At 40.9% G+C, this 13,858-nt stretch overlaps 2 protein-coding genes across 2 annotated transcripts in view; both read left to right on the plus strand.

The window, feature by feature from the left end:
* Positions 1-6,522: 6,522 nt before the first annotated feature.
* Positions 6,523-7,379, plus strand: h2af1al (H2A histone family member 1a like). Its single transcript, XM_020088136.2, has 2 exons — positions 6,523-6,673; positions 6,881-7,379. Exon 2 carries the CDS (start codon positions 6,912-6,914, stop codon positions 7,326-7,328), a length of 417 nt encoding a protein of 138 aa, XP_019943695.1. The 5' UTR covers positions 6,523-6,673; positions 6,881-6,911; the 3' UTR covers positions 7,329-7,379.
* A 1,317-nt stretch (positions 7,380-8,696) lies between these two features.
* ppp1r37 (protein phosphatase 1, regulatory subunit 37) overlaps positions 8,697-13,858 on the plus strand; it is a 45,010-nt gene continuing 39,848 nt past the window's right edge. Inside the window, exon 1 of the mRNA XM_069534021.1 lies at positions 8,697-10,521. Coding sequence (XP_069390122.1) covers positions 9,780-10,521 — 742 coding nt within the window. The 5' untranslated portion in view covers positions 8,697-9,779. The remainder of the gene's footprint in view (positions 10,522-13,858) is intronic.

A 13,858-nucleotide genomic window follows, 5' to 3' on the forward strand; every position in this document is an offset into this window, starting at 1 on the left:
GAAGCATCATGTGGTCCAGTTTTGAGGAAAAGACGATCATGAGCCAGATTATGACCCAGAACAGAGCAGATGTGTAGCAGAGGTCAACATTTAAACTTAAACACCATAATTTGACAACAAAATCACAGCCTGGCATCGCCCCACCAATTTTCATTTGGGAATCAGTCTGGAATGTTTGTTCCCCTGAATTGTACTTTATTATGCGCTATTAAAATTGAAACAAACTACAGAGAACAGAGAAAATATACCGTCTGGTTATTATTGGCTCTATATTAGATTGCGCAGACCTCGACATTAACATTGGTTATTAATGAAAAAGCCTCAGTAGTCGTCATGTGTCAGTCACTTTATCAAACTCAGTAGAGGATCGTGATTGGCCCAACAAGTTTCCCAGCGGATGGAAATTGGTCTGAATGATGTGGTGAAAATGAAAATGAAAAAAACTTGCTGGTTGGTCAGGTTTACAAGTTGGCAAAATCAATTAATTTCAATGGAACTGCTTCAAAATTGAGTAGTCAAAGTAAGGTGAGTGAGTTAGTTTCCATTTCAGTTAGGTCAACTGAAACGGACGCTAGTTCTATTCTTTCCCGCCCTTGTAAAACTCTGTGAAGGGAAAGTGAGTATTAATAACAATATGTCGCCTGCTATATTTGTCTGTTAAATTGTAGGATGAATAGTTTGTTCAATGATTAACAAACACTAACTTGTGAAGATAACTCGCTTTTAGCAGCAGCAGTATTGACTTAAGCAAACAATAAAAATATTTGGTATTTTTATTTACATTCTTGTGCAATTTAACAAACACTGAATATTGAGTAATTGCTGCTATCAAAAAACACTGACTGTGTTGAATATTTCAACTTTGAGGTATTGGAATGCATCTGATGTTGAGGTTTTGTTGAGTCTCCAAGGGGTTTTTGTACGCAATATTTCCTGAGCCACTGCCGCCCCCGAACCATACCTTGATGTCAATGTTTAAATCATTAAAATGTGAACTAAAAATAAAATGGAAGTATTCTTTACCCTGTCACACAAAAGAATGTGATATTTTCCAGTCTTAAATGAAATGCACAAGTTAGTTTCAGGTTCTCATGCTAATGTTGTGGAAAACATGCTATAACTTCCTGAGTAACGACGTGGGAATTGTTTCTGTCAAAAGAATTAGAGAAATTCTGAGAAACCTCCAGCTGTGAAATAGAGTAATATTCTGAGTTTATTAGCGAGCAGGGTTGTGCGGGGTGTCCACTTAGGAGGGCGATATTGTCTGGGAAAATGCTATTGCAACAACAGTTTTTGAAACAGAATCCAAAACCCAGTAATATTAAATGGAGAGTAACCTCAATGGCGGCGCTCCATCTCTCTCTTTCCATCGCTGTAACCAGTGCCAGGACTGCCACTTCCTACATGGCGGTTCTCAGGGAAGCTGGAGGGCTGGGAACAGGAAACTTCACAAAACACATCACAGACAGACGGAAATGAATATTTAAAGAAATGAAGTGTGTGAATGCCTCTGTGTGTGTGCGTTCATGTGTGAGTGCCTCTGTGTGTGTTGGGTGATGAGGTACCATGGGTGGAAGGAGGAGAGAGAGAGGACAGGAAGAGAATTACATAAAAAAATGAGTTATACAGCAGAGAATAGTGTGAAAGAGAGCCAGAAGAAGTTATGGCTGAAAAAGAAAGAGAGACAGAAGGGAAAGAGAGAAAAACAGATGGAGGAATTAAAAGCAGGGAGGAACGGGGAGTTTGCACAGGTGGGATGGTCGGATGGGTGGCTGCAGGGTGGATGATGGAAAATCTCTTTGTCCTTCGGTCTTCCGCCTTCGTCTAATTACGTGGCAGTGGATTTGCGGTGCCTGTCTTCTTCTGGTCGATCCCCACACACAGGTGCTCGGTGCCAGACCAAATCCTGCCTCCACTTTATATCTCCCAAGGTCCACCCTGTGTTTTCCTAATGTTTAAAAAGGGAAGTGTTTTTTTATTGGGAAACCAGTGACATGTGGTATGGACATATGGTAGCCATCACAGCTGCCTTAGGACCTGAGGAGAATAAAAGATGCATATGGGTGATGCAAGAGGAAGGAGGAGAGGAAAGGAGAGGAGACGAGAGGAAAGGACAGGAGAGGATGGTACAAAATTTCACGAATTCCAAAAATAGAAATAACAGGAAGGATTACGTTTGGAAACAGACCTGGTCTGATGTTATTACTTTACCACAGCAGGATGAAGACTAAATGTGGAGCGAGGTAACGTCCGAGCATTCGTCAGGAGGTGAGGAGAGCCAGTAGCATCCAGCTGAACAACAAGGTCAACATAGCCCACTCCATATGTAACCCCCCCACTCCTCACTCTCTTCATGGGGATGGTGCTTAATACAGAATTACAAAAAATAATGGCCACTAACAGACCAAAACTTCCAACCAACCAAGCAGGTGGTCTCTGTACACATCAAACTGAACCACGGCTCGGATTGTTTGCAGTGTGAAAACAGTTTTTCGGATAGTTAGGACTTTTGGACCACCTGCATCCAATGCAGTAAGATGAAGGAAGTGGATACATTATCTTTAGTTCTCTCCCAAAATTGCAAAGTGCAACTAAAACTAACCACATCCATGCAAACAAGGTGACAAAGACATGAACTTTGGTTGGGACCATGGTCCAGACTCTCAGGTGTAAAAACGCCCTTAGATTATCAGTCACTCCTTGTTACTGTTCATTTATCGACTGTGTGTAAAACTAACTGCCCTCATGGAAACTGAGGCTCTAACACAGTGTTGGAAGTAATCATTTTACTTAAGTAGAAGAAGTAAAAGTAGCGATACCACAGTGTAGAAATACTCAATGAAAGTAAAATGCCATCTTAGCTTCAAAATATAGATTTGTATGAAAATCTTTAAATCTTTAAAATAAAACTGATAGCCTTGCATACAGTAGATTGAGCCCTCCTTCTAGTGGTAACCTTCCAGGTGGATGGATGAATGGATGGAAGGATGGATGGAGAGAGTTGAAGGAGATGATTATTGCTGTTCAAGATTTCCTCCAGAAACCTCAAGATTGATGTTCACATGAATGAAAACCGGCACATAAAACACAAAAACACAGAATGTGAGACATTTGACTCAGGAACTAAAGTGAGCCTGGGCTGTTGCAGAAGATGATGGAAAAATAATCACAGCCTCAAAGGCATTTTTTTCAGGCGGCGACAGACAGAATCTTGGGACTTCGGGACACCAGGCTGCATTGTGGGTGTCCATAAGGTTTCATTATTACAGTGAATCCACTCATGACTCACTCTGCAGTTACTGTGTGGACACCTCATATTAACTGTGTCTTTATTAACTCCTGATTAGAGTGGATGCAGGTATTCAACACTTTTCTACTGTCAAAGCTCTGTCATCTTTATGAATGAGTGGAAGAGTGGATGATGATGAAAAAGGCTATTAACTGTTGAAAGAGTTGAACAGATGTAATAAAAACTACAATAGTACTCAGTAGAACACACATCTCCGACAAGGCCAAGACCATCTGGCAATTGTTCTAGCTTGTATGGGTGGGACCGTGATACAGTGGCTTCATCCCCCGATCACTACTGATCAGGCTCCAAAAGCATCAGGATATTTTGGCTTCATTTCTGAAGTCCATGGTGGAAATCGGTTAAGTAGTTTTTCAATTATCCTTCTAACTAATAAACAAATAAACAAACAGACACAAGTGAAAACCTAACTTCCTTGGTTGAGGTAGAAACCAAGAGAATCTATCATTTTCAATAGGGTTTTTGCAGGAATTCAAATATCAACAACACCCCTTCCATGTGTGAGCGTGTTTAAAACTGAAAGTTATCAGGCACCATCCTGTAGTCTGCCAATGACTTTGTATAAGAGCAAAAACATCCGAAAAGCAACATTTGCACAAATGTTAAAGCTCTACCTGTAAATTCAGTTCTAAGTTCTATGAAAATACCACACAAAGGAGTGATACTATCTTATCTTCATCATAAGTTAACAGACACATAAGAAATCTTGTTGGGGGCTTTAGTATCTGGTTTTGTGTTCAATCTCTGAGTTTAATCGTACGCTTGGATCATTTCTCGGCTTCTTCCGCTCTCTCTTTCATCTGCTCTTCTCACTCGGCAGCCGACTGCAATTCTCAGTGTTAGTAGCTACAGTTGCTAATAAATACAGAAGGTCTTCTGGCTTTATCCAGATGAAAACTCTCAGGAGAAACTCAGAGGAACAAATGGCTTGTCTCAATGATGACATCTCACATGATGAAAAACTGCAGCTTACGGTCTTACACACTGAGAACTCAGACATTTGTGACACATATCAGCTCAGTGTGTACCCTGGCAGTACACTGCACATACTCCAGAGTCAGGCTGCAGAGATGCGTGCTGGGGTCTGCTCCGTGACAGTTTGTGAATCCCGTCCTGTCCTCCTTGTGTTTGGAGGATGTCGAGGGGTTGAACAGAACCACATCCAATCTGTCCAAGGACGACCTGCGGGGAAGGTCCTCGATTAATTTGTCTCCCCGCTGTTCTGCAGTTGGCCCTTTGCCATATTTTAAAGTGAATACAAACGGTCAAAACGTCTCCCTCTCTCTTTAACTCCCTCTCTCTTCCTCTCCTCTATCACTCACTGCTGGTACATGGCAAAGAAGGCCACCGGTGTAAAGGGCGAAGCTTGTTGCCTTTTAATTTGGCAATGAGGATACTGACAATGACAGAGCAACCTGTCATTGCATTAAAGTAAAAAGAAACTGAGAAAACAAGTTGAAAAAATTGTGGTATGAGGACATTTCCAGGGTGGTGCTGCAGCTGAATTCATGTGTAACAGCTGCTTTCGGAGCCTTTTAACAACTATTAATGCATAATGAAACAAAACCTGACATCGTCAAAAATATTGTTAATTACCTGAAAAACACTGTATAAAATCAGGAACACATAACTTTCCTGTAGTGAATCATCAGTATAGTGTAGAAGTACTTGCCCCTTAATTCAAAGTTGCTGTTTCCATGTTGTTGCTCACATGACTACCACGATATATAGCAAACTTTGAGAAAGTTAGGATACAAATACATTTCCTACATATATTTTAACATTAACAACTCCTGGACTGAATATTACTCTAAATTATCTACATTATTATTTTGTTATATCAAGTTGAAAATATGTCAAATATGGAACAACATGAATTTTGGGGTAATGTTCTTCTTCTTTTTTTTAAAGTTGCATGTTTTAAAGGTACAGTGTGTAGAATTTAGTGATATGTAGTGTTGAAGTTTCATGTTGCAGCTGAACACCCCTCACCTCACCCTCTCCTTCCAAACATGAAGTAGTCATAAAAACTCAAAAGGTGTTTAGCTTGTCCAGTCTGGACTAATGTAAAAAACATGGCAGCCTCTGTAGAGAGGACCCCCTCGATGTAAATATAAAGTATATCAATATAAAGGGTCTTTTCTGGGGTAAACAAAAAACTACAATTCATACAATTAAGATGAAACGAACCAGTGAAAACATCATGAGGATCATTCTACATTAAATTTCTGCCAATTGTTCCCTTTCACCTCAATCTTTCACACTGGACCTTTAATTATGTAGTGAAACAAATTTTAAATTAAAATGTCCTCTTTATAGGATAGTCAATGTGGCATTATGGACATTTCCAAACAGTTGCAGGAGATTTGATGGATAAAAAGCTATAAATCATTGAGGGAGCTATATGCCAATACTGATAATAGGTTATAGTAAAGACTAGTATTTATTTTAAAACATAAACACCTAACATCTTTTCTTTTCTTTTTTTATGACAGTGTGACTCACTGGTATAAAAACATGGGCAATCAAGTAAGGCTTACTGGTAATGAGTTTCCTTTTAGACATATAAACTTGAATGATGTGTGTTATCTCTCATTGTGTTGGAATGAAACACATACTGAATTGTCCACACTGGTAGGAAATGAGTCATTGCTCCCAAACATTGCTTCTTTGGTGAGCACATCAGACACTGTGAGACAAAGTCAGACACCAAATAATAACATGAAACATAATCACACCTCTACGTGCGTTTTTCTAAGATATTTATAATGAAGAACTAAATAAAAAATAAATAAAAAATGAAAAAATAAAGACAGACTGCTGCAGGCTGGAGGTTAAATCTGAGGTCTGTGCTGCCACCTGCTGCTGACACGCTCCCATACTCCTACTTCATGTTGATGGTACATTTACATACATACATACATACAAACACTTTAATTAATTAACATGTTTTATTGCAACACACTGATGGCAACCTTCAATTAAATATATTATAAGTAGTATGCTGAGACAGATGTATACCCAAAACATAACATCTTTGTTATCACACTGGTGCTAGTGGAGTGACATTAGATTTAGCTTGTAAGTTATTGTTTCAAACATCTACACTCAAATCAAACAGATCAAAATGAGAAAAGTCTCCATGTCTATTTAAATTCATTAGGATATGTGAGAGGGGAGTCGCGCTCCTACAGGTGTCAGACATTCTGTTAAATTGTAAAAAGCTGGCCAATGAGATGTCATTACGCAGCAGAGAAACCAGGTGTCATTGATCAACACGTCACCAGCTGATTTATTTAAAAGTGGCAGTTTGTGGCTCACTGTTTAGCTGATGTCTCAGTTTCCAGGACGTGCTGAACACTGGTGAGTGTTAATTGAAGTTTGATGGGTTTTTTTTTTTTTTGCTTCAAGACTGAGTTTATGAATTAACTTTTTTAATTATGTAGATACCATTGTAAGCCACTAATAGAGCTATTTAACCTCCTGAGGCCAAATTCTCAAACACAATATGTTTCAGTAACTTGTTTTTGGTGAAAGACCCTTTAAATTTTTATTGTCTGTGTAATCTAGATTGAAGTACATCCCTGAACTCGGATTAAAGATGTCTGGCCGTGGTAAGAAAGCTGTCCCCAAACAAAAGACTTCAGTGTCCCGGTCTTCCAGAGCAGGGATTACTTTCCCAGTGGGCCGCATCCACAGGCTGCTCAAGAAGGGCAGCTATGCTGAGCGTGTGGGCAATGGCTCTGCAGTGTACCTCGCTGCCGTCCTGGAGTACCTCTGCGCTGAAATCCTTGAGCTGGCAGGAAATGCCAGCCGTGACAACAAGAAGCACCGCATCGCTCCTCGCCACATCTTGCTGGCGGTGAGAAATGATGAGGAGCTCAACATAGTGCTTGCAGGGGTCACGATCTCAGAGGGTGGCGTCATCCCGAACATCCAGGCAAGCCTTCTCCCAAAGAAAACCAAGATGTCCAAGGATGACAGCACTGCGAAAGACGTTCAGTCTCAAGAGTTTTAACTGCGAATGTACAAAGTTTTACAAATGTATCATTAAACTATTATGTTTTTATGCTCGTTTTGGTATTTTGCTTTTTTTCCACTGAAATGCTCCACAACATTTCTTATAGAGATGTGTCTTGGGGCAGATACTGAAAATGTTTGAATTCTTATCCATTACAAAATGACACCAGTAACTTGTGATTTGGGCCCAATTTCAAACTGCAGCATGACAATGACCCAAAACATGCATCTGAACTCGGTGGATAATTTTCAAACAAGAACAGTCCTGCAACAAATTGTGACTTGAATCGCATGAAGAGATAAGCTGTGGAGTCGGACTAAATGCATTGACCTTTGTCATGTTCTTCCAGGATGCTGGAGGAACCACCTGTCTGGGCTTTTCTACCTGGTGGGATAAAATTCTCTACCAATTTAACAGTTTTACTCAGCTCTTCATCATTTCAATATCTAACCATCTCTTTTAAAGCCTCCATATGCCTGTCTGTACATTATGACAGTGCCTTTTATAGTTACAGTACTTCTGCCATGGAAGTTATATTTTTACCCCTGGTATGTTAAGCAAACTACACAAAAACCACTGACCAGATTTCCATGAAATTTGGAAGGATGTGATCTGTGTTTGGGAAAAGACATTACATTTTGGTTGGCATAAAGGTTTTACTTAACATTTAGATGAGGGTTTGTTTCATCATTTTCCAAGGGAGAAATTCATGGATCTTGATGAAAAATCCAGCTCATTAAAGTGACTGATATATACTTGTGTGAAATTAGCTGCAGCTTTATCAATGCAGTTGTCAAAGGTACACTTTCCACTTTGTGCCATTCAACTTTATTTTTGGCTGTTTTCTTCAGTGTGTGCTGTAAAGGACTTTGGGACAACAGTGATTTTTGTAGGTGCCACACAAATATCAGTTGAGCAGATTTTGTTTCTCAACACATTTATCACACAACTATTGTTCCTTAATTTACCTATATGACCAATATCTGCCAGGGAGAAAGGAATAAAACAATCTAATATACATACTAAAACACAACAAGCACATTTCATACATGAAAACATGGGAATCAGTGGCTATAATGAATTATGGAAAATAAAAGGCACATGTTAAAAGCAATGACATTATATGAAAATTCACTGTAAAAGATCTGAAACACTAAGAGAGAGTAACGCTGCTTAGTTTAGGTTGAGGCTTGTGTTTCAGCAATATAACTAAAGAAGTTACACATTTTGGATTTACATCAGAAGTAATCATCGCAGCATGATCTATCTGAAATATCCCTGCATACCTCTAACTATCGCCCTCTTTGTGTTTTTCTGCAACCCTCTGTAACAGTGCGTCCGTTGAACGCAGCCCCGTGGGTAACTGCGTGCTGACGTAGGACGTGAGAACAACAAACAGTTGTTGAACAAGCTAACGAGTGGCAGCGCCGGAGAGAGGCAGGTTCAGCGGACCCGCTCCGGACAGAAGACACCTGAGACACCTGACCGCCGGGAGTATCTCGAGGATTTAGCGCCGAGGAGTGAGCGCTGTTCGTGCCGGGAACTCCGGCTCGGCTCCCCCCGCCAGCGCCGACGTTAGCCACCGAAACATGCCCGCTGCTCGGAGTGTGACGCCTGTTTTTCTTCTGGCTGTCGTTGGTCGACGGTTGTGATGCGAACCGAGCCGCAGCGCGACAGAGGCAGAGACGAGGGCTCCAGCCGGAAAACACATTTGTCCACACGGGAGAATGGACTTTGTCGCGGGTAAACTGACGGGCTCAGTCGGGGACGCAGGCACGCTACCGCACACGGGCCTGGATGTCATTGTTGGGCAACAACTTTAGCAAGCTAGCTAACGTTAGCTCGCTCAAATTCATGCAAACGAGTCGGGTTTGGTGGAGGGCAGGGAGCTCACTTTGCTAGCGTAATGGAGGCACCCTGAGCGACTTGTTCATTTCATTTGTCCACTTTAACACTGTCGACAATGTGCTGACGAGCCTTTAGTCGGTTCTCTTCGAGGGATAGGACTCTGTGGGCAGACATTATTAAGTGGTGGTTGCCTTGCTGGGCGATAGTTGAGGAAAGTTGGGCTAATATATAATTACAGACACGGTGTCTGTTTCGCACAGGTATCTCATATGGTTTTTTTTGTATTGACATTTGTGTAAAACTGCACTTTAATTAGCCAATTTGTGTCGAGGATGCACAGAAGTCACATGTGAATTGGGGTTTGTGAAAACTGTAATGTAAATTAACTCTAATACACAAAAACAGTCGGTTGAATAGGTTGAATAATCAGATTGCACTTGAATATAACTCGGTGAATTAAGGACATGTAAAGGTGCCCATATACATATATTGTTAGACAGAGACAGGCTTATCCGTGTCAGTCGGCTCCTGGTTAGTGTTTAATATAATATACAAGCTGTCTGGCACAGTTAAAGATTGAGTTTCACTGGACATGACACCATGAATATCGAAGAGCAGCGTCTAGATTTATGCAATGCAAAGACAAGAAGCAACGTGGATGATGATCACAACACTACCAACAACACAGAAGGAGTCACCCCTCGGATCTCTGAACTGATGACTGATAGTAACACTGAAAAGCAAAGCATTGTTCCCACAGAGGCCTCTGAGACATACGTGATGCCTGAGCTCACTGACAACCTGCAGGCAGCTGAGGAGAACAACCACCAGGTACAAGACACACTGGAAATCGATGAGCTCAATGGAAATGGGACGAGCACCGCTCAGAACACCCCTGTGATAGCTAACCCCACTGACTTCATTTTCTCTAATGAGGAGCACAAGGGTGATATTGGGGTGGAGGCAATGAAGGAGGATAAAGACACTGATGTTGTTGTTGGTGGAAGGCATGATGGAGGGGACACGGACATAGGTGTGGCTCTGAGTCTGGACAAGAGTGCAGAGTTGGAGGCTGATTCGACAAACGCCACCTCATTGTTAGACAATACTTTAGAGTCAGAGTCTCCGTCTCAGGATGTCCCGGCTGGCAGCACAGTAGAAAGCTTGTCAAATGAAAGCCAGCCGAGCAGCACAGAGTCCCCTGCCTCGGACCAGGTTGGACTGTACCCGTCTGTGGAGGAGAGGGACGATAAACACAAACCAAGTGGCAAAAAGGTGACGTTTCCCTCAGATGAGGACATTATCTCTGGAGCAGTGGAGCCTAAGGACCCCTGGAGACATGGTAATACTGTTTGTGTGTTTCTTTGTTTGTAAATGGCGTCCTGTTTATCCTACTTGTCTGAAGTACCAGTGAGAACGAGTGGTGCTAACATGTTTTGCCAGAATTTACTCTCACAGCACTTTAAACAGCATTTTTCTCAAGCTTCGTGTTGACAATAGTTGTGCACTCTGTAGCTCAAGTTTAAAATGTGCTATGTCATGGTCCATTTTCCGTGGGAATGGTGTATGGATGTTGACACCGATGCATCACAGTTTGGTCCAAGTGCTATGTATGTTGTTTTGTGTCTGTCATCCCCTTCAAGATGACACTACAGACTTCTGGTCTTACTGATAATACTCAATAGATATCACAATGGCTTGTTCTTTGTTGGCTTTTAATTCCCAACAGTCAAATCCACCTACATATCTAAATATAGTCCCAGGCCCAGTGTTGTGTGCAGCATTGTGAGAAGGTCCCAACACTCCTTCATGAGGTGTGCCATTTTACCACAGAAGGTTCCTGTTTGTTCAGTGAAAACACGTCTAACGGGAGCTCATGCAGGATGTGGCACTGCCTTCATTGTGTTGATACAAGGAGCCAAGTCTTTAGAGGCTCAACAAAATGAGAGGTCACTTTTACTGTTAAAGCTTATTTCCCATGTAATAATGTGCAATTAATTTACAATAAATGCAGAATATTTAGGATGGATTAAAACTGATCCCCAACAGGTACATTTAGCAGCGCAACAGAGCAGAAGATTTAATAGGAAAAGGATTTAGATAAGAAGATAAATTATATACAATCCTATACAAATATATTAGTACATATATAAGTAAGTATGAAGCAATCTAAAAGAAATTCAGACACATTGTGGCTTAGCATCGACAAGTGTGTGCAATTTGATTCATACCTCCACCAAGGCCACTGTTGAGCCTTGGTGGAGGTATGCATTCTCTTGACTGCCACTCTACTTGCAGTATTGTACATAAGCATACATCCAAACATTTTGAATATGTCTCATTTACAATAATAATGATTATTTGCTGATAATATTTTTGTTTGTTTTGTAGTCTAGTACTTTTCATTTAGAGTTCTGCTGCTTCATTATACAGTAGATTCATGAGCTCGGAATTTGTGTGTGATCTGACCGTGACTCACCCGCTCCTTCATCTGGCATGGACAATGGACATCATTGAATAAACAGACCTACGCTCACAGTGTGAAAGCTGGTGTTTGCTCACAGAACGGTGGCGGCAGTCGACATAGTTACACGGCTAATGTCGGTCTGAGAAAATGAAAGAATCACATCAATTTGAGGCCTTTTAGTCTTAGTGTCTGTGTGACCTGTGGTTTTTAGGTGTGAGCCAGTGAGATTCCAGTGTCTTTCTATGGGGTATAAAACCAAAACTGTTGGCCAGACCAAGGCAAGGGTCAGCAATGCGAAATGTCCAGGTGGAGGAGGAAGAGTAGAAAAGGAGAAATATAGCAGTGAGATAAGATTGATGCATGACCAATATCAGTTCAGCTGGATGTAAATTATTCTATTAACCCAGTAAGTGACCTGGTTTCAGCCATTCATCCTGACACATGCAGCTGCTCAACATAAATTGTATATATATATATACAGAGAGAGAGCATCTGTTCCCATCACTGCTTGTCTCTTAACCCTGTTTTTTCCCCCAACCTGTCACTCTGTCAGCGCCTTTACGTTGCACATGCCAGGCAGCCATTCTGAAATATCTTAAGCCACACTCGATGGGGGGCAAAGTCTGAACCTTTCCGCCTAGTGCTCTTAGCCCATATTAAACACTGGGAACAGTTAAGTATCTTGGTGACTGCAGTGTTGGCTCAGATTATTCAGCACATTTATCACATAGTTTATTTAAGTTCCAAAGGTCCAGCTGGTTGTGCAGTTGATGTAGAAGCACACAGACAGTTTACAGCGGTGAAATTAATCACATGATAGTCCACTTGATCCGAAAAATACAATAATTGAAACCACAAATTCTCAAGATTTTACTGAATTGGTTGCAGTAGGATCAGACTGAAATCAAGTAATTTAATACCCAACATTGTTCTTATTTATCATTATTTATTTAATTTTGTTTTCCTGCTTCATGACATTTGAATTACTGGCCACAATTTTTGTTGCCCTTAGTGTTGCATCAGAGTAATTATGAATTTTCAGTATATTATGTTTTACTACTAATGAAGCCTAATAATCAATATTGCTCGAGGTGTGATAAGTAATTGCACCTTTCAGGATTTTTTTCTAGTACTGTGTTTTCAAAATGTGTTTCTCTGCTTGTCTTTCAGTGGTGAACTTGTTTGACCTTCACTTGGATATCTTTTCCTTAGTCTGCTTTCTGCCATGCGTCTTAAGGACATGCTTACACATGGGACAGGCTGAATGAGTGTGTTTCTGAGTTTAAGTCCAGGAAATGAAATGTATCTGAATCTCAACCCCAAGGGCTCCTCATTCTTCTTTAAGAGTGAGCGCTGCTCCACAATAGATCCACCATCATTCCAGACCCTTTATCTGCAGATCTCGTGTCAAGTTCTCTGGGTCCCTGTTCAATGTCCTGTGTCAAACACACAACAGTGAAGTGGCCGTGAGCTCACAGAGCCTGGAACTTCATCCATATGCGTTACTGCGGTAGGAGCAGAGGGAAGAAAATGTTGAGAAGGAAATTGAACGTTCATATTGGCACTTACTTCTGCTTGAAATGCAATGAAATGAGTTTGTGAACAGAAGTAAACTTCCATGGAGTCATGAAAGCTGCCAAATTTTACAGCTAAGGTTCAGGAGGGATCATAGGCAGGAGAACAATGTGATAGCCAATGTTGTTTCATATTCCTATGTCATTGTCCATTTTATTGGTATCAACACAGTATGTAAGTGTAAGCAGTGTATGACGCTGATATTACCTGTGTAATATTTAATTTAGCTGACATACTCTTGAACATCATTTGAGAAAAGGTAAAATATTGAATCTGATTTTGTTCTGAGTTAGACAAAATTGTTATTTTAGAGCGGTTTTATTTCTTTACCTCTTCCCCGTCTAGACTACTGGGATGCTTGTTCTTTCCCCTCCAGGCCTGGGCAAATACTACATCATATCCTGAGATTCCTGAACTTCCCAACACGCTGCGTAGCTTCCCCTCTTCCCCAGTTTCTTCTCCTTTGCTACACTCTAGTTGCAGTTCAAAGCTTATCTTTTACAAAAACACTGGATCATTCTGCAAACTTGTGCTAAGTAATTTTTTCATGTTCAGGAAGAGAAGACTATTACACTACCAATACACTACTCATTTACTACTACTACTGCTCCCTCTAATGCACTACAACTTTGTGTAC

Source organism: Paralichthys olivaceus, chromosome 11 (genome assembly GCF_024713975.1).
Source record: "Paralichthys olivaceus isolate ysfri-2021 chromosome 11, ASM2471397v2, whole genome shotgun sequence".
NCBI classification, from domain to species: Eukaryota; Metazoa; Chordata; class Actinopteri; order Pleuronectiformes; family Paralichthyidae; genus Paralichthys; species Paralichthys olivaceus.

What these genes read in the sequence shown, in the direction of transcription:
- h2af1al (XM_020088136.2), top strand. Translation starts at nt 6,912, where the DNA reads ATGTCTGGCCGTGGTAAGAAAGCTGTCCCCAAACAAAAGACTTCAGTG.